Source organism: Gorilla gorilla, chromosome 2 (genome assembly GCF_029281585.2).
Source record: "Gorilla gorilla gorilla isolate KB3781 chromosome 2, NHGRI_mGorGor1-v2.1_pri, whole genome shotgun sequence".
Lineage (NCBI taxonomy): Eukaryota > Metazoa > Chordata > Mammalia > Primates > Hominidae > Gorilla > Gorilla gorilla.
The window spans coordinates 149848512-149869335 of NC_086017.1; the positions used below are offsets into that span (position 1 = coordinate 149848512).

General features: G+C 37.4%; 1 protein-coding gene across 12 annotated transcripts in view; it reads right to left on the reverse strand.

The window, feature by feature from the left end:
* PIK3CB (phosphatidylinositol-4,5-bisphosphate 3-kinase catalytic subunit beta) overlaps nt 1–20824 on the reverse strand; it is a 186493-nt gene that overhangs the window by 28106 nt on the left and 137563 nt on the right. For 9 of the 12 annotated variants that reach the window (XM_031009530.3, XM_055383439.2, XM_031009531.3 and 6 more), the window contains 6 exons: nt 16725–16913; nt 12620–12741; nt 8874–9017; nt 6694–6793; nt 2462–2640; nt 1515–1624 (listed from right to left, as the gene is read on the reverse strand). In XM_031009530.3, coding sequence (XP_030865390.1) covers nt 1515–1624; nt 2462–2640; nt 6694–6793; nt 8874–9017; nt 12620–12741; nt 16725–16913 — 844 coding nt within the window. The remainder of the gene's footprint in view (nt 1–1514; nt 1625–2461; nt 2641–6693; nt 6794–8873; nt 9018–12619; nt 12742–16724; nt 16914–20824) is intronic. The other 3 variants (XM_055383443.2, XM_055383444.2, XM_063704252.1) reach the window with 1 other exon arrangement.

Below are 20824 nucleotides of genomic sequence, written 5' to 3' on the forward strand. Positions count from 1 at the left end.
TTTCACTAATTTTATAACAAATATTACGCTCTTTGGATAGCATGTCCCTGTGACATTATTTCAGACATTAAATTAAAAGATTTTTAAAACTGTTTACCATGTGTAAGTTACATCCTATTGAATATAAGCATAGCCTCGGAGAACTTTTAAGATTTTCCTTCCTTAATTATATTCTACTTCCCGAGGCTGACAGCTGGCCCTACTACTCCCATAAGGCAGTGACTTTCTGCTTGCTATTCACAGGAGATTCACTGCACAAAGCACAGTCACTTACTAGAGGTCCGAGAGGATAACACATGGGTTCAGGGGTACTAATTGTATGCTGTAATACTGTTTGTATTACACTGTTATGTGTATTACATTAATTACATGGCTAATTTTTTCCTTCTTGCTTGCTTTTACCACTACACGGAGAGTTCTTAAGAATCACGTAAGTAACTGCATCACGAGGTCACAAAACTGTAATGGTTCAATTTATTATCATGTCTAAGGGTATTTTCAGGGAAGAGAGCACATGAAACTAGTGACATCCACATAATGACATTTGTATGGTCAAGTGACATTAAATGTTTAGCAAAAGCCTATGAGTTCTTTTTAAGTTTTAAGCACATATTCTGATAAGCACATTTGCTTATGTTATCTCAATTCCTTTTAATAACCCTGACATACAGATGCTGTAATTCTCAAGGATATGAAAAACCTGAAGCTCAATCAGTTTTCTGTGCCTTGTTTGTAGTCACATAACTAACAAGTCACCACTGCCTATTGGCTGGTATGATTACTTCAGAGGCATTTCCTTTACACATTTTGGGTCTGTTAGGTACTTTCATCAAAATACAAAACTATGGCAGCAAAATCAATATTGCTATCACTGAAACAAGATGTATGAATATATTACTGAAAATATCCTTGCCTGGGCATGGTGGCTCATGCTTGTAATCCCAGCACTTTGAAAGGCCGGGGTGGGTGAATCACTTGAGCTTAGGAGTTCAATACCAGCCTGGTCTACATGGTGAAACCCCATCTTTACAAAAAATACAAAAAGTGAACCAGGTGTGGTGGTGTGTGCCTGTAGTTCCAGCTACTCTGGGGGCTGAGGTAGGATGATCACTTGGGCCTGGGAGGTGGAGGTTTCAGTGAGCCAAGATCATGCCATTGCACTCCAGGCTGGGTGACAGTGAGACCCTGTCTCAAAAAAAAAAAAAAAGTAAAAATAATATCTTGTATTTCATAAGCTTTTTAATCAAAGGAGTAGGCGCGTTTTGTATTTTGTAGGGGGAAATAAAAGAAGGTTCATTAGGACAGTGTATTTAAGTGAATGGTATAAATCATTTTATAAGAGGGGAAAAAAAAGGCATTTAGGACATGTTCAACTTGACTTTAGGACCATTAATAGCTACCTTCCTGGCTGCAAATTGTTACACACTTACACTACACATCACCTTTCAGATAAAGCAAAATGGCAACAAATGAAAAATTCTAAGAAATTTGATGTTAAAAATCTCAGTACTTACCATCACCATTTTTAAAAATCACTCCAACTGAATCCTCACCAAATACCTTGTTATTGTATACCAGCCACAAAGGCTTCATTTTGGAATCCATGTATTTGCACTTTTCAACACTGAAATCAAGTGGGGAAAATTAGTCAACTTCAGTGTAATGATACAGAAGATTATAATTTTACCACTATATACTAGGCTTAGGAAAACTCCTCACCTATTCCTGTCAGGTCTGCAGAAGAGTCAGACTTAGAAGAGTCCCACTTGGTAGAAAAGCAACCATGAGGACAGCCTTGGGTGGCATATACTAATGCCAGATAGGCTGGACTCAAAACCTAAGATTGGCCCTTCTCACCGTCTCTACTTAACATTCCTTCTCTTGTTTCCTTTTATTTGCTTAACTTTACATTATTACATTTAGTGAATAAAAAATTAGAACAAATCATTGGATTAAAATTAGAACTATTTTGAGACCATTCCTGATTTCTTAACAAGGGATTCATTTGAATACTGATAATATACTGAATACAGACTATTATTTTCCATTATTACTTTTGTAGGGAATGAGAAAGTGAGAAATAAGTTGCCAAATTCACTCAAGACAAGATCTCATTTTAAAATAAGAAAATCAATCAGTAAATAATTTACTACAGTTTGCAACATTTTGCTTATTAGGATTGTCAACTCTTAAAAATCAGTAATATAGAAAATAAATTTAATTACATATAATTGAAATATAAATTCATTTGTAATAACTTTCACTAAATCCACAGGTAAGTTTAGCTGATAAGCATACATCCTATTGAATATAAGCATAGCCTCAGAGAACTTTTAAGATTTTCCTTCCTTAATTATATTCTACTTCCTGAGGCTGACAGCTGGCCCTACTACTCCCATAAGGCAGTGACTTTCGGCTTGCTATTCATAGGAGATTCACTGCGCAAAGCACAGTCACTTACTAGAGTTCTGAGAGGATAACACATGGGTTCAGGGGTGACTGCAGGTCAGAGAGGGCTTCCCGGTAAGCACTCTGTTTTAAACAGGTATGCATGGCCTCCTTCCCTTTGGCTCTGTTTAACTTCACGGCATTCAGTTTGATTAAACTATTTAAAGTTTTTAACTTATTGAGTGCTTCAACCTGAAAAATAAGTTCCCCACACCAAAAATTCATTTGACTAAAAGTAATATAATATCATGTGATCATATCAATCAATAACACCTGCTCCCAACATATACACATAACCATATACACACATAACCAGCTGAAGTAAAAATAGTGTCTGACTTATGAAAAGCATTTTACATACAATAAACTTATTTTTAACAGTTGTTATAGCATCATTTTCAAACTTTCTTTAAACCTTTTCTTAAACAAAATCTTACAAATTCGAGAAAAGCAGACTTAGATTATGGGTACTTAAGATAAATGTGGGCCAGGTGCGCACTATGGGTACTTAAGAAGATAAATGTGGCCCAGCACTTTGGGAGGCTGAGGCAGCTGGATCACTTGAGGTCAGGAGTTTGAGACTAGCCTGGGCAACATGGCGAAACCCTATCTCTACAAAAAGAAATACAAAAATTTGCTGGGCATGGTGGCACTTGCCTGTAATCCCAGCTACTTGGGAGGCTGAGGCATAAGAATCGCTTTAACCTTGGAGGTGGAGGTTGCAGTGAGCCAAGATTATGCCACTGCAGCACTCCAGCCTGGGTAAGAGAGTGAGAAACTGTCTCAAAAAAGAAAGAAAGAAAGAAAGAAGATAAATATGAAACTTAAACTACTCAAAATTCTGCAATTCATTGTATAGTAGAATTTGAGACATCACTAACCTAAACCAGTCCATTTGGCCAACTTCATAGTATTAGAGAAAAACCTATGTAGAAGTAACTCTGAGGTTCTTGCTATTCAACCTTAATATCTACTTCTTGTCATCACTCTTGTATGATATCTCAATATATTCTATTTCCATTAATAGCATAGCTAGAATGAATTATTTTATAATAAAGTGTGAATACAGACATGCTATTTGTTATTCAAATCTAAATTACTTGTTTTTATAATAACTATGGCTATCAAAACTTATGCAAGTAAAAAAAAAAATTTATGCAAGTAGTACAAGGTGTATCAACAATGGCCAACTAAATCAAAACCATTATGTTTAAAATTCAACTTTAGGCTGGGTGCGATGGCTCACGTCTGTAATCCCAGCACTTTGGGAAGCTGAGGCAAGTGGATGAGTTGAGGCCAGGAGTTCAAGACCAGCCTGGCCAACATGGAGAAACCCCCTATCTACTAAAAATACAAAAATTAGCCAGACACGGTGGTGTGCACCTGTAATCCCAGCTACTCAGGAGGCTGAGGCAGGAGAATCACTGGAACCTGGGAGCTGGAGGCTGCAGTGAGCCAAGATCGTACCACTGCACTCTCCAGCCTGGGCAACAGAGTGAGACTATGTCTCAAAAGATAAATAAATCAGGGTCAGGTGCAGTGGCTCATGCCTGTAATCCCAGTACTTTGGGAAGCTGAAGTGGGCGGATCACTTGAGGTCAGGAGTTCAAGACCAGCCTGGCCAATATGGTGAAACCACCTCTCTACTAAAAATACAAAAATTAGCCAAGCGTGGTGGTGCACACCTGTAATCCCAGCTACTAGGGAGGCTGAGGCAGGAGAATCACTTGAATCTGGAAGGCAGAGGTTGTAGTGAGCCAAGATCACGCCACTGTACTCCAGCCTGGGTGACAGAGTGAGACTCCATCACAAAAAATAAAATAAATAAATAAATAATAATAATAAATAAAATTCAACTTTATTATTTAATAACTGAGGGTCTTTTATGTCACAGTACATAAAATTCGTAACAACTTCAGCCACGCATAAAGAAGGAGCACCTTATTTTACGAGTGTATCATTAAAACTGGAAAAAACAAATGTTAAAAATAGAATTAAAAAGTATACTGTAACAAGCATATAAAATATGTCTATCACAAATATAAACAATGTGGCTTGAAATTCCATGAACAAGAGATTTAATTTATAACATGTTTTCATTTTTGAATTCTGCTTCTACGCAAGGAAACCACTAAGACTATGTAAGGAGATGAATTCAAGCATGCAGTTTCCACAGAGGCTGAGACCTTGCTCACAGGAAACTAGGAAGGACCTATGCAGCTTGATGATAAAATTGAGATGGCTGAAACTTACCAAGTTAGCCATCTGTTAAAACCACAGATCACTCTACTTCTCAACAGTTTCAGGAGCTGTACAGACACTGGTGACAAGGCAACCAGATAAAAACTGGGCTAAGCAAACAGGAACTTTTTACAAGTATGTGAAATTTGAAACTTCTTCCATGTCTGTACAGTTGAAAGTTTTCATGCTCCATCTCTAATTGTGTTGATATCCACACTTCCTGGAACAGTGTCCCGAATACCCCATGGACATAAGTCTAATACTTTAAGTGTTTCAACACCTTGTCCTTTTGTAAGTTTATAGTAATAACAAGAACAGCTATGTACAGGGTAAAGTCTTCCTCTCACAATTAATCAATCAAAAAAAAAAAAAAACAGGAGTTAGAATAATTTGTTCATACATATATCATCCTTTTATTGTCTTTAACATCAAGCTGAGGCTCCCAGAAAATATGCAGTGTGGAAAATGGTTATATGATGACAATAAGCAAGTTATGACTAAGTATGGCCTAACAGGCTTTGGCAGAAAATTTGAATTTTACTCATAGTGCAATGAAAAATTATTGAAGGGATTTTAAAAGGGAAATGATGTAATACAATCTACTTCTTTTTTTGAGACAGGGTCTTGCTCTGTTGCCCAGGCTAGGGTGTAGCGGTACAATCAAATCATAGCTCACTGCAACCTCAAATTCCTGGGCTCAAGCAATCCTCCCACCTCGGCCTCTCAAGTAGCTGGGACTACAGTTGCAAGCCACCTTCTAATTTTTTCTAGAGATGGGTCTCACTATGTTGTGCAGGTTAGTCTCAAACTTCTGGGCTCAAGTGATCCTCCCACCTTAGCCTTTCAAAGTGCTGGGTTTTCAGGTGTGAGCCACTGCATCTGGCCACAGTCTACATTTTTAAAATGTCACTTTATCTTCTGTGTACAGAATGTGGGGGGAGATGTAGGAACGGAAACAAGGGGTACAATTTAGATAGTTAATGAAGAAGTCCAGTGAAAAAGAATAGTAGCTTGGACTAGGATGGTAGCCATGAACACAAGTGAAATAGGCAGAGATGTGAGATATATTTCAGGGTTCTATAAAATTCAGAGGATTAATAATATTGATTCCATGTTGTTGTTAAGAATAAATGACCCATAATAAGTGATGAATAAACATTAGCTATTATTACCATCATTAATGGGCTTTTCAAAAGGAAGGGATCAGAAAAAGTTTTTAACATCATGAAAAATCCTAAATATTAAAAACACCTAATGGAAGCCTATGAGAGTTCTTCTGGCAATGCAAATGAATTAGAAAAGAGTAGTTTAACTGGAAATTAGGAATCTGATATAAAAATAGGGTGGGGCAGCCAGGTACGGTGGTTCACACATGTAATCCCAGCACTTTGGGAGGCCGAGGCGGGCGGATCACGAGGTCAGGAGTTCAAGACCAGCTTGGCCAACATAGTGAAACCCTGTCTCTACTAAAAATACAAAATATTAGCTGGGCATGGTGGCACATGCCTGTAGTCCCAGCTACTCGGGAGGCTGAGGCAGGAGAATCGCTTGAACCCGGGAGGCGGAGGTTGCGGTGAGCCAAGATAGTGCCATTGCACTCCAGCCTGGGCAACAGAGCGAGACTCTGTCACAAAAAAAAAAAAAAAAAAAAGGGTGGGGCTGGGCGTGGTGGTTTACATCTGCATTTCTTAGCACTTTGGGATTAATATAGACTATATTAGGAATTCCGAGTAATTATTTTTCAGGTAGCATTCAGTTAATATTTTTGTGCTAAGTTCATTGAAACTTCATTTTTTGACTTAAATTTTGATAAAAGAATGTATTCATCAGGTTGTCTGTTACTGAGACCTCTATGAAATAATGTGGTGGGAGAAATGGCATTTGATAAAACTGATCAAACACCAAGTACCAAATTGAACATGAAGATTAAAACAAGCTGATATTCATGCTTTAAACGTTGTCTGTCAAAAAAAGAAAAAATGAATAAATAAAACAAGCTGATACCTGCTTAGAAAGCACTTTCATGTGCCCCACACTTCCCCGGCAGTATGCTTCAAGGATGACACCAAATTGTACTGAGACAGCAGGAATGTGCACTTCTGACCTGCAGAAAGTTAATGATATCTGAACAGTTTGTTTATCAAACACTTCAGATCACCAAATAAATACTGACTTCTTTATTCTACAAAAAATAAACTTATGATGGCAAGGTCATTGTGTGCATTATTATTATTATTTCCTTCCTCCCTTCCTTCCTTTTTTGAGAGTCTCACTCTGTTGCCCAGGCTGGTGTGCACCGGTGTGATCTCGGCTCACTGCAATCTCCACCCACCGGGTTCAAGCTTGCCGAAAATAAAAACGTGTAGCTAGATGTCGCTAGGTGACTAGGTTCTAGCCAACAGGATGCAAGATGAAGTGATGTGCACAAAAAATGAGTCCTGGACTTAGAAGGAAATGCTGGTCCCTCCCCTTCCCTCCCCTCCCCATTTCTGGCTAGAATGTGGATGGGGTGGCCAGCCCCTTCATACTTGCGATTCTCCTGCCTCAGCCTCCCGAGTAGCTGGGATTATAGGCATGTGCCACCATGCCTGGCTAATTTTGCATTTTTAGTAGAGACAGGGTTTTGCCATGTGGCCAGGCTGGTCTAAACTCCTGGCCTCAAGTGATCCATCCATCTTGGCCTCCCAAAGTGCTGGGAACAGGCGTGAGCCACCACACCTGGCTACTTTGTGCATAATTATTAGTGACATGGGTCAACTTTCCAATTTGTTAAACTTCAAAGTTCAAAAGCTATGATATTCTATAATTAGTTAATACTTCAAAGTTCAAAAGCTATGATATTCTATAATTAGTTAATACTTCAAAGTTCAAAAGCTATGATATTCTATAATTAGTTAATACTTCAAAGTTCAAAAGCTATGATATTCTATAGTTAGTTAATACTTCAAAGTTCAAAAGCTATGATATTCTATAATTAGTTAATTCTTTATTCCAAGAAGTCTAAAATGTGTACATCTTACCTGATTTGCTTTTGTAGGGGTAAGGCAATCTTACCAATTTAAAGACAATAGGCTGAAACAGGTATCTATGAAATCTGACTGGTATTAAACAATTGACTAATGCCCTGATTAGCATCTATTCCAATTTTTTTCTTACTTAAAAAGTGATGTACATATTTGAAAAAGGAAGGAATACTTATTTTGTTATTCCCTGAAAGGTTTAAAAACTAAGACTGAATGAATGAGAAAAGACAAGTTAAAAATAAGAAAAGGTTCTAGAACAACACAAGGAAGTAAAAAAAAGAGTGGAAAAAAATATATGAATAAGAAAACGATATTCAGAAATAAAACTAAAATTAAGAGCACAACATTATAGAGCTTATTGCCTTTGAGAAGCTCAGCAAAGAAAAGAAAAAAGAAGAAAAGAATAAAAAGAAAAGAAAAGGAAGGAAGGAGAAAGAGAGAAAGAAAGAAAAAAGGTAGTTTTTTTTTCTGACAAGCATTAGTTTCAGTACTATGAAGTCCAGATTGGGAGGGAAAAAAAATGTCTGAGTACAGAGTCAGAAATGAGAAATCTATTAATACAATTTCCTTAGAAAAGAAAGGAATAACTTTAGTTCTCATTCCTGATTTTACTCTTATATGAACTTGGTGAAGTAAGGTTCGTGTATTTCTGGAAATTACCTACTTAATAAAGAAATTGAATAAAATTGCTGTCATTATAGTATACCTTTACCTTCACTCAATAATACTAGTAATGACAGTACCACCCACAACTTTCTAGAAGAAATAAATAGGTCTGCATTGAGCCCAAATATATTAAGACAATAAGTACACTTTACTGGAAAATAGCAATACATTATTAATTTCAGTTAAAAATCAAGCAGGTAGAAAACACACACACACACACACAAAAAAAAGAAAGGAAGGAAGAAATAAAGAAGAAATCAAGCAGGCATGGGGGGACACATAAGGGTCTTGGATAACTGAATTACTTTGTCAAGTCTCAAATCATAAAAATCAAGAGTGCTGGTATCAAGAAACAGGAGAAGGCACCAAAATCATATAAACGTTATAAATGGTTCAGAAAAAAACTAAAGCAGCTATTTTTCTATTAAATATATTATGCTGGTTTATAGTTACTAAAGCACCTGGTGGGCTCAAATTAAAATATAAAAGACTTACCTAAGATGCCAAAATAGAAACTGCCCTATCCTCCGATTACCAAGTGCTCTTTCTAATAGGAATCTAGAGAGGGCACAATCAAGAAAAGGCTCATATTTTAACACTTGCACCAGTTGTAAAAGATATTGAGAAAGTTCTTCATCACTGAAAGAAACAAAAGACACAGTGAGTAACCAAACAACCTGTGCCAGAAAAAGATCCCTTCGTATCAAACTATCAAATGTGAACTTGTTGAAACACAATGGTTCTTTTGGCCAGGCTTGTTACATGCTTTCCTTCACTGTACCACTGTTACAATATCACAAAAAAAGCTGAAGATTTCAGATGGGGAAAGGGGAGTCAAGAGGGTCAAAGAACAGATACTAGAGATATTTTAATCAAATGAATTAGATTGCGATATGGTCTGGCTTTTGTCCCTACCCAAATCTCAACTCGAATTATAATCCCTATAATTCCCACGTGTCAAAGGAGCATCCTGGTGGGAGGTGACTGCATCAATGTGGCCCTCCATGCTAGTCTCATGACAGTCTGAGTGAGTTCTCATGAGATCTGATGGCTTCATAAGAGGTGGTTTCCCCTGCTCTTTCCCTTTTCCTGCCACCTTGTGAAGATGGTACTTGCTTCTCCTTCACCTTCTACCATAATTTTAAGTTTTGTGAGGCCTCCCTAGCCATGTGGAACTGTGAGTCAATTAAACATCTTTCCTTTATAAATTACCCAGTCTCAGGTAATTCTTTATAATGGTGTGAAAATGGACTACTACAGATTGTTAAAATTCATGACTGTATTTTCAGTCAGCTAAGAGTTACCAAAAATATTAGGTACTTTAATACTGATTTCTGATCATGCTAAAAAATTTGTGCTTGGTAAAACAATCATTTTTAAAATAAAAATTCCATCAGTACTTTCACAATTTATTTTCCTTTGCTGTTATTAGGGTTAAGTTGTCCCAGATAACCAATGTACAATTAAAATCTTAACTTCAAATAGTTTGAAGGATGAGAAAGTGAATACATTTATAAGTGGGAATTGATCATTGAAATAATATAACAGATAACATTGTAATTAACTGAGCTCAATTAATTAAGGTTAGTGGTTCTCTATTTTGTGTCAATCTCCAAACCATTCTACCTGTAAACACACTCCTATCAGAGGCAACTCCAGCAGTATAAGGTATGAAGCCCAAGTGCCCCAAGTGCTCCACTTACTCTCCACAGTCTTGGGTAATAAATGGTTAAGGAATTAGTAGTCTAAGGCAGATATCTGGGACTGAAACCCAAGGCACTATATACCAAAACCAAAAACTCATAACCAGAAATTTCACAATAGAAAAACCACCAGAATTAGCTACACGGAATACACGGATCACTGCAATCTCCTCAGAGGGATCAATGCGTTTAAGAAAAACACTTGGCTCAGCCCAAGGAGAACCAGGTGGCCCCTCCACAACAGGTCTCCAATGCAAACTTAAGCAGATGGTGAAGCAACTGGGAATTCATTTTTTAAAACTATCTATAACACAATTTTGATTAGGTTTATTGTAAAATTCATGCCCATTATATAACCTATAAATAGTGTAAAAAATAGAAAGTATAGGAATAGGAAGCTGTTTCCTCTTCTCTCACATTCCTAATTTCACTCCCCATAAGTAAGCACTATTGGTGAGTCTGTGTAATTTCTTTTGGCTATTACACAGCTTAAAACATACACAATTTTAAAAAGAATAAAGGATCATAGTATCCACACTATTTTGTGGGCTTTTATGTTTCAAAAACCATAAAGTACATAAGCCTCATTTTTGAACCTAGAAAGAAAATGGATAAACTTCATTGTCTGAGACAGTCATTTCTTCAGTGAATCTCATAGATTCTCACAAATGCACCATCCAAGGGAGACTGTACAAACATGTTCACTGAAGCATTATTTATAATAGGGAAATGTGGAGAAACTTAAATATTCCTTAATAGGGAATGAATTAAATAAGATATATCCCTATGACAGAATATTACACAGTAGTGAAAGGAATAAATGACATTGAAACACAATGGGAGAGACTAACCTCAAAAACCTGATGTTGAATTTTTATTTTTATTTATTTATGTATTTGTATTTTATTTTTTGAGACAGGGTCTCACTCTGTCATCCAGGCTGGAGTGTAGTGGCACCATCTCAGCTCCTGCAACCTCCGCCTCCAGGGCTCAAGTGATCCTCCTACCTCAGCCGCCCAAGTAGCTGGGACCACAGGTGCGCACCTCCATGCCCAGCTAATGTCTCTGTATTTTTGGTAGAGACAGGGCTTAACCATGTTGCCAAGGCTGGTCTCAAACTCCTGGGCTCATCGATCTGCCCGCGTTTGTCTCCCAAAGTGATGGGATTATAGGTGTGAGCCACCACAGCTGGCTGAATTATTATTATTTTTTTTTGGAGATGAAGTCTCGCTCTGTCAACCAGGCTGGAGTGCAGTGGTACGATCTCTGCCCACTGCAACCTCTGCTTCCTGGGTTCAAGTGATTCTTCTGCCTCAGCCTCCTGAGTAGCTGAGATTACAGGCACCGGCCACCACGCCTGGCTAATTTTTTGTATTTTTAGTAGAGATGGGGTTTCACCATGTTGGCCAGGCTGGTCTCAAACTCCTGACCTCAAGTGATCTGCCTGCCTCAGCCTCCCAAAGTGCAGGGATTACAGGCATAAGCCACCACACCCAGCCGTCTGGCCAAATTTTTAAAAAGCATGATATAAACTAATGCATATGGCAAGACACATTTGTGTAATAATAATTCCATGTCTATATTTTCATAGATATATATGAAACAGAAAAATGTGATATAGAAGCATACACACCAAATTCATGATAATGTTTGCCTCTGGGAAGGAAGAGAAGTAATCAAGACTGGATAAGGAAACTATGAGGACTTCAACTTTAACTGTAATGTATTTGCTTAAAATATATATATATATTTTAAACCCATGACAAAAATTAACATTTCTTAATTCTGGAGGGTGGACAGACTGTGTGAAGAAAAGAGGTAACACAGCAGGCTTGGCTATCCTCTAACAAGCCTGCTTATAGGATTGGCCCATGGCTAGCATCTGGGAATTAAGATTTCAGGATTCCCACCACCCTCCCTAATTGATAAGAGTGGCTCACTGCACCTAAACTATCTGTGCAAATAATGGTTTATGTTGTATATCCACTTTACTGCTGGGAGTATAGAAATCTGGTACATGCTAGGCAGAGGGTGCTTATGTGATAGCTGCCCGTAAAAACCGTGGCCACCAAGTCTCTAACAAGCTTCCCTTGCAGACTTGTATTATCACAACTCACTCCTGATAGAAATAAAAGTGTTTGGGGTGACTTCACTGGAAAAGAACTCTTACAAGCTTATGTATGCCTGTTTTCCTCATGACTTCACCCCATGAACCTTTTTCCCTCTTTAAATTTTGCTCTGTATCCTTTTGCTGCAATAAATTATATCTGTAAGTGACTATGTGCTGAGTTCTGAGTCCTCCCAGTGAGTCATCAAACCTGAGGGTGATCTTGAGGACCTTCTGACCTAGCATGCTTTTGGGTTTTTTTTCTAGTATAAACATTGAGTTGGGGAGGCGGCAGGAGTACATGAGCAAATGCTTTGAACTGTGAATAATTCTGAGCCCTTTTCTTTCTTATGAGACATCAAGGAGACACCCTCATCCCAAACCCACCCAAGTTATTCCTTGTCCCAAAGAAAACCACCTGCAGAAGATACCTCATCTGTCGCAGGCAGCCTACAGCATATTCTCGAACGTACTGGTCTGGATAGTTGAAATCCAGAAGCTCTAGGGCCTCCCGGGGGGGCAGTTTAGGCCAAATCTGAAGCAGCGCCTGAAGCTGTTTAAAAAATGAAACTGGTTCAGAAATAATGGGGCACAAAAGTAATCTAATTTTCCTTGACACACAGGAGCACCAAGATAGGTCAAAAGAAGGCAAAGCACACTTTTAATTATTGATGCCTCAAAAATCCATTCCTGTTAATAGAGACTAATAAAGATTGTCTTTGTTGTTGAAACATTCTATAGATTAAGTTTGAAAAGCTATGAAGTACTTACCCCCAAATAAATTTTATGGGTGAGAGAGAAAAAAAATGTTGAATTTGTAGCCTTCCTAAAGCTCAACTCCATCTGATAAAATCTTATTCCTTAGTATTTAATTTCTCTCATTGGATTTTCCTGGGTATCACCTAAGTACCACTGACATCAACGTCATGGAAGGTATATGATATGTATGCAAGATCAGTGCTGTAAAACTATGGCAAATAGATGGCAGTGGTTAGAGGATTTTCTTTCCATTGATTGCTCAAAGTCATACTGGGAGTGGTGGCCTGCAAGCTTGTTGGCTATCTTGTGGATGTTAAGTTTTATTCTCAGACCAATTAAGCTTTGAGAATTCAATAAAAACCGTTTATATTTTATTATTTAATTCTACAAGTTATTCAATCTATCATTAATTATGGCAAGCCCTCCCCCAAAAGTCAACAATATCTAAATGAGTATCTACCAGCTAAGTTAAAAGGCATTTTCTCATATCAAGCAAAAGTAAATAAAAGTTAACTAATTTTTTAAAAATTAGCTTAATTTTTTCAGTTGTTTTACATTTGAAAAATATTTTTGGGAAAACAATACTTTTGAATGATTTTTAAAAATTTAATTACTCTATTATTAGCATATATTTATATAAATTGTTAACTTTTTTCTGAGACAGTTTCACTCTTGTTGCCCAGGATGGAGTACAATAGTGCAATCTCGGCTCACTACAACCTCTCCTTCCTGGATTCAAGCCTCCTCCCAGATTCTCCTGCCTCGGCCTCCTGAGTAGCTGGGATTACAGGCGCCTGCCACTATGCCCAGCTAATTTTTTGTATTTTTTTTTAGATGGGGTTTCACCATGTTGGCCAGGCTGGTCTCGAACTCCTGACCTCAGGTGATCCACCCACCTTGGCCCCAAAGTTCTGGGATTACAGGCATGAGCCACTGCACTCAGCATAAATTGTTAACTTATATATGTATTTTGACACATTAGAATTCACCTACGTGAATAAATTACATAGTTACTTAGCAAATACAGTGAAATGCCTAGTAATTTTTAAATTTTAACCTTTTTTTTTTTTTTTTTTGTAAGAGATAGGGTCTCATTCTGTTGTCCAGCCTGGAGTGCAGTGGCACCATCGTAGCTCACTGCAGCCTTGAACTCCTGGGTACAAGTGATCCTCCCAACTCAGCCTCCTGAGTAGCTAGGACTACAGGAACATGCCACCATGCCCAGCTAATTTTATTTCATTTATTTATTCTTGTAGAGATAGGGTCTCGCTATGTTGCTGGTCTCAAATTCCTAGACTCAAGTGATCCTCCTGCCTCTGCTTCCCAAAGTGCTGGGATTACAGGCTTGAGCCACCATACCCAGCCTAAATTTTAACTTTAAACTTAAGTTTTACTTAGCTATTCTTAACCCTATATTGAATAAAGCTAGCTCTTTTTTTATGTATAAAGCACAGATACACATACATACATGAAAAGATGTACCATGTATCTACGGAATCAAAATCTCATGGGTTATTGGGGGGAAAAGGGTCTATAAAAGCTCCTAAAGGTATAGTGATGAAAACAGGTTGAGAAACACTGATATAAAGACATAAAGCACCAACCTCATCCCCACTTTTTCTCACTAATAGATCCCCCCTCCCCGCTTTGCCAAAGGCCCTAATGGACCAGCAGTCTTCTTTATGAGCAGAAGAGTTGGGAAGAGACCATTTCCTGGGTTTTGAAATAGCAGTAATAAAAAAAACTCCTCATATCTCCAGTTAATACTTGGAATACACTGCCCATATATAACACTGAAAAGGAGAGATAAGATTATGTAATACTAGAGGTTCAGCAATGTTGTGGTTAAAAACAACTCTACCATTGGAAAGTAATGACTTTGGTAAGATTATTTATAATTATTAAAAATTAAATCATGTAAGTGTAAAATTAAATAAATTGCCAAAACTCACCAAACCTCTCTATAAGACAGCTTTTAAGAGTACAGCAAGAAATTCTTTCCATTGTGATTCTAATGAAATAATATGATGCATTTCTTAGATATGCACTCAGCACTAGACACTATCCAAAAGAAACAGGCAAATGTGTCAACTAAAAAAATGCTTAGATCTTGTTTTCCATTACTGAAGGTTCATGGAAAACGAATCCTGAATTTAGGTAATACATCAGTGGCTAGAAGACAATAACTATTCCACAGCAATTAAAATAGTTCCTTTTCAGTCTAATTTGGTCTAAGGTGGAAACAAGTTTAATCGAGGTACACACAATAATATAATTATATAACATGTCTCCAAAGATTGATTGATTTATTTATTTAATTATTTGAGACAGGGTCTCCCTCTGTCACCCAGGCTAGAATACAATGGCACAATCTTGGCTCACTGCAACCTCAGCCTCCTGGGCTCAAATGATCCCCCTGTCCCAACCTCCCGAGTAGCTGGAACAGGCGTGCACCACCATGTCTGGTTAATTTTTGTATTTGTTATAGAGACAAGGTTTCGCCATGTTGCCCAGGCTGGTCTTAAATTGCTGAGCTGGTCTCAACCTCCTGATCTGCCCACCTCAGCCTCCCAAAGTGCTGGGATTACAGACATGAGCCACAGACCCCGGCCATTTTATTTTTTTGAGACAAGGTCTCACTCTATTGCCCAGGGTAGAGTGCAATGGCATTTGGTTCACTGCAGCCTCAACCTCCCAGATTCCAACAATTCTCCCATTTCAGCCACTCAAGTAGCTAGGACTACAGGCACATGCCAGCATGTCCAGCTAATGTTTGTATTTTTTGTAGAGATGGGGTTTCACCATGTTGCCCAGGCTGGTCTGGAACTCCTGAGCTCAAGCGATCCACCTGCCTTGGCCTCCCAAAGTGCTGGGATTAGAGGTGTGTGCTACCATGCCTGGCTCCAAAGATCTTTAGACACTAAAAGTAAACACAAAAGAAATCCTTTCTACTCTTAAATTGAGAAGTGAAACAATAAATCCAAAGATTTTTAAAACGCATATAATTAAGATAAATCTGTATTTCTTCACTAAATTTTTAGTCACTATAGATTTACTAAGACTACATACTAGAGAGATTCATTGAACTGAAATAAGTAACATGAAAAAATTTGGTTATTGTAGTAGATCAAATTTATTTCTTCTGATTAAAAAACCCATTTCAAAGGTCTTTCTATTGAGCACTGGTGGGTTGTTTGAACTGAATAAATGCCAGTGCTTTTTGGCAGGGTCTTGAAAATTAAATCAGGGAACTAAAATTTGGTGGTTTTCTGAAGCAAAATGGTCTTTTTTCTATTCTGTCAAAACGCATACATTCAGCAATACTGGACAACTGAAATGAATGTTAAAATTGACCTGAATGATATATTATCTAAAATATTATTCTCTGTAATAGATGTAATTTTGAAACAATGGACATTCATTCTAGAACAGTCATTGCAAAGAGTCTAAAAGATTTAAAACTCTGGAGTTCACTGATGAAGCTGGTAGAAGGTACCCACGTCTTAGAAAGTGGTACTTTTGATAGATAATTGTCCCAAGATCAATGTTTCAATTGTATTTGGTGAAAGGTATGGCAATCCTACCCAAAATCTGAGATTTTTAAATTCTGGAAATGTTCTGGTCCATTACGTGGAGTATAAGAGTTTAAAACCTCAAAATTTCTCCTGCTTAAATTATCCTGTCTATGAAAATATACCTATGAGAAAAGGATACTTTATGTGAATCCAACCAAGTACCATACACCCAAAAAAAGTTACAGAAACGATCTTTTGTTACCTGAGCAACATCCTCAAGTTTATTCCACTTGATGGACAGCAGTAATTTTGGCAGTGATTGTGGGAAAATCTCTCGGCAGTCTTGTCGCAAAGTCCAAATAAGATCCATTTCATTTTCACACAGTTGAGACAAGGGATCCCTGTCCAAGATTTCTTTCAATACAGGAAGAAACTTTTTTCCACCTCGACTCTAAAAAAGTAAAATGCTCATTACAGAATTGTGCAAACACCACAGCAAACATTCAGTAAATTTATATATATTTATATATAATAAATGAACCTAAGTATGTGAGATACAAAAATATAATTCCATAAAAAAAAAAGGCAGATCCTTTAATAATTTCTAAGCTAAGGATGAAGAGATTCTTAAAACAGTTTCTAAAAATCTAAAAATGTAAACTGTGTAAACACTGGGTGGCAGTATTGCTTTTTGGATAAAAATCCACGTCAGGCCAGGCAAGGTGGCTCACGCCTGTAATCCCAACACTTTGGGAGGCCAATGTGGGTGGACTGCCTGAGCTCAGGAGTTTGAGACTAGCCTGGGCAACATGGTGAAAACCCGTCTTTACAAAAAATACAAAATACAAAAAAAAAAAAAATTAGCTGGGCGTAGTGGTGCATGCCTGTAGTCGCAGGTACTCAGGAGGCTGAGGCAGGAGAATCACTTAAGCCTGGGAGGCAGAGGCTGCAGTGAGCCGAGAGTGTACCACTGCATTCCAGCCTGGGTGACAGAGCAAGACCCTGTCTCAAAAACAAACAAACAAACGAACAAACAAACAAAAACCCACAAGCAAGTCATTTACTATTTGAACTGAGTTTCTTTAACTTTCAAATTCTATAAACAAAAAACCAAAGATGACCTAAACATATGAGGTTAAAAACAAAAGTAAGGCCTTCTTGGCTTGTGCCTTGACTCAAAAGTCTAAAATCTCCTTAGATTACAAATCAAATGTCGGCTAAAACTAAACATGGAAGAAATACAGTTCTCTCATTTTCCTTCCCAATTCCTACAAGAAAATATACTAAAAAAAGAATATAGCCCATGTTGTTTTGGATCCAGACTCTCTGAATTCCACTAACATTAAAAGAAAGAGGTATGCTTCCCCATGTTTACATTAAAATTATACCACCTTAATCAAAACAGATTTTCCCTAAAAATCTCTTTCCAAAATTATCTGAGAAGATCCTGTAAGGACTTATACTCTAATATTATTTTATACCTGACAGTATTTTAACTGGGATTTCATATGAACTTGAAAATAAATGGAATTATTTTATTACTAGTTTCAAAAGTAATCCAATTCAAAATAGCATACAGCTAGAATAAAAAAGAATGGAAATATTAAGTATAATTTTATTAAGAAAAGTGACTTTTGGACATTGTCCTTCAGGGAGACACATTACTGAGAAGAAAACAGACCAAAGACAGATCATAACCAAAGTTGTTTAACTTTGTTAAATTAAGTTGAAAGTTTAAGCTTTCCTAAGTTGAAAGTTTAAGAGTTAAATATTTTGTTATAATACAAAGAAAGATTAAGTTAATACTTGTATTCTCTTCAGTTTGTCCAGTTGTTAGTGGAGATTTAAATATTTACTTACTTTCTTGTCATCACAATGGCAATAAACACATGCATGAAAATGCGTGAGAAACTGAAAACTCTATGAGTCTTTCTAGCACATTTCTCCCAATGTGACCAAAGTGTAGGGTAGAATGGCTGGAAATTGTATCTAAGAAGTGGAAAAAGGATCGTTTGCCACTATCTTGTAGACTGGGTAGAGAGAAACTAAGCTGATGAACAAATACCAATTGGCCAATAAACAGTTCTGATCTTCTGTCTACAGCCTTCCTGACATAACTGTGATGTTTTATATTTAAAACCTTTCCCTGGCTCTGCCATTGTCTACAGAATAAAATTCAAGATAGTCTCAAAGGATATAAGGACCTCGAAAACATGGCCTCATACTTTTCCCGTTGCTCTAAATCTCACAAATTATACTCTAATATTAATAATTCCACATGATTTACTGTATCCTCTACTGCATACTGCAATGATACTCATTAGCATTTTTAAAAAATATATTGTTCATTTTACTTTTCATGCTCTCAGATGATAAACTCATCTCAAAATGGAAATATCTTCTTCCCTGGTATATCCCTAGTACAGAGCAGACAATATATAAACTGAATATAAAAAATGAAAACAAGGCCAGGCGCGGTGGCTCACGCCTGTAATCCCAGCACTTTGGGAGGCCGAGGCGGGTGGATCACCTGATGTCAGGAGTTCGAAACCAGCCTGGCCACCATGGTAAAACCCTGTCTCTACTAAAAATACAAAAATTAGCTGGGCATGGTGGCAGGCACCTGTAATCCCAGCTACTTGGGAGGTTGAGGCAGGAGAATCACTTGAACCTGGGAGCAGAGGTTGCAGTGAGCCGAGATCGTGCCATTGCACTCCAGCCTGGGGGACAAGAGCGAGACTTCCTCTCAAAAAAAAAAAATAATAATAATTTAAAAATAATTTAAAAAATTAAAACAAATTTCTCATTAACATATTTACATTAAAATTCTGAATCAAGCTATATCCTATTACAATAAATAACTCAAATAGGCTTAAATAACTAAACAAAGCAGTCTAGAAGATAATTCACAAATTCTCTATAATAGATATCTTTGGGAGGCATTTAAAAGTTACATCTAGAATAAAGGTCCCTGAAAAACACAAATAAGCTAATCGTTAGGAGACCAGTTTTCTGATTAGCATATCACTCAGGTTAAGTAGACAGAAAAAGGCAGGCAGGCAGAGAGAAAGGCAGGCAGGCACATATACACATGTATTCTAGGTGTTTTGCCTAAATCTCTTATTTATTCTAGTTATTGAGGATGATCAATATATGACTTCTGTCCAGTATCTAAAAATATTAGCTACCTGGGAATAGTTGACATAAAAGTTAGTAAGATAGGAAAATTACCAGACCCTGGAAAACTAAGTCAAAGGAAGTATGCTACATGCCCTCATGGTCATTGAAACGAAATGGAGAGTCAAATACACTCCATTTCATTTTCTTTCAGTAGAAATTAACATGCTGTGTCAAACCCAAGGAATCTCTTGCATAGTATCCACCACTGACAAAGACACAAAGAAATATTATCTTCTCAAACACCAACTTTACAGGTTAGGGTTACGAGTCAAACACTCTTGTTTCCCTTAGGATTTCATTATAGATTCATCTTCCATTATGTTAGAAAAGGGTTTTGTTTGCTTCTATTTTGAGACAGGGTCTCTCTCTGTCACCCAGGCTGCAGTGCAGTCGCACAGTCTGGCTCACTGCAGCTTCAACCTCCTGGACTTAAGCGAACCTCCCACCTCAGCCTTTTGTGTAGCTGGGACCACAGACGAGCACCACCACACCCAGCTCATTTTTATATTTTTTGTAGAGATGGGGTTTCTCCATGCTGCCCAGGTTGGTCTCGAACTCCTGAGCTCAAGCAATCCACCACCTGCCTCAGCCTTCCAAAGTGTTGGGATTACAGGCATGAGCCACTGTGTCTGGCCATAAAAAGTTTTATAAATTTTTTATAACTTTATTCCTATAAGATAATAATTTTTCCAAATGTTCTGTACTCCCTTTCAAATATCAACATTGAAAAAATATAAAAAACACGAAAGCTTCTGTTCTATCAAGCTGAAGAATTCCAAGTTTTAATAAATTAAAGAGGATGCATTCTACCATATCTTCTTTAAGATAGCCAAAGACAAATCAAATAAGTAAACTCCAAATTCTTGGGATCTTGTAAGTAGGCAGATAAGGTTCACTGTACTAAATAAAATAAACACAAAAAGACTAATAAACACAAAAAGACCTAATTATAGTGGTTTTATATTTACAGATTCAACCTACAAAGGGTGCATAACTGGGTTTCACTAAAAAATGATGTCATTAGCCGGGCATGTTGGCTCATGCCCGTAACCCCAGCACTTTGGGAGGATGAGGCAGGCAGATCATGAGGTCAAGAGATTGAGACCATCCTGGCCAACATGGTGAAACCCCATCTCTACCAAAAACACAAAAATTAGCTGGGCACGGTGGTGCACACCTGTA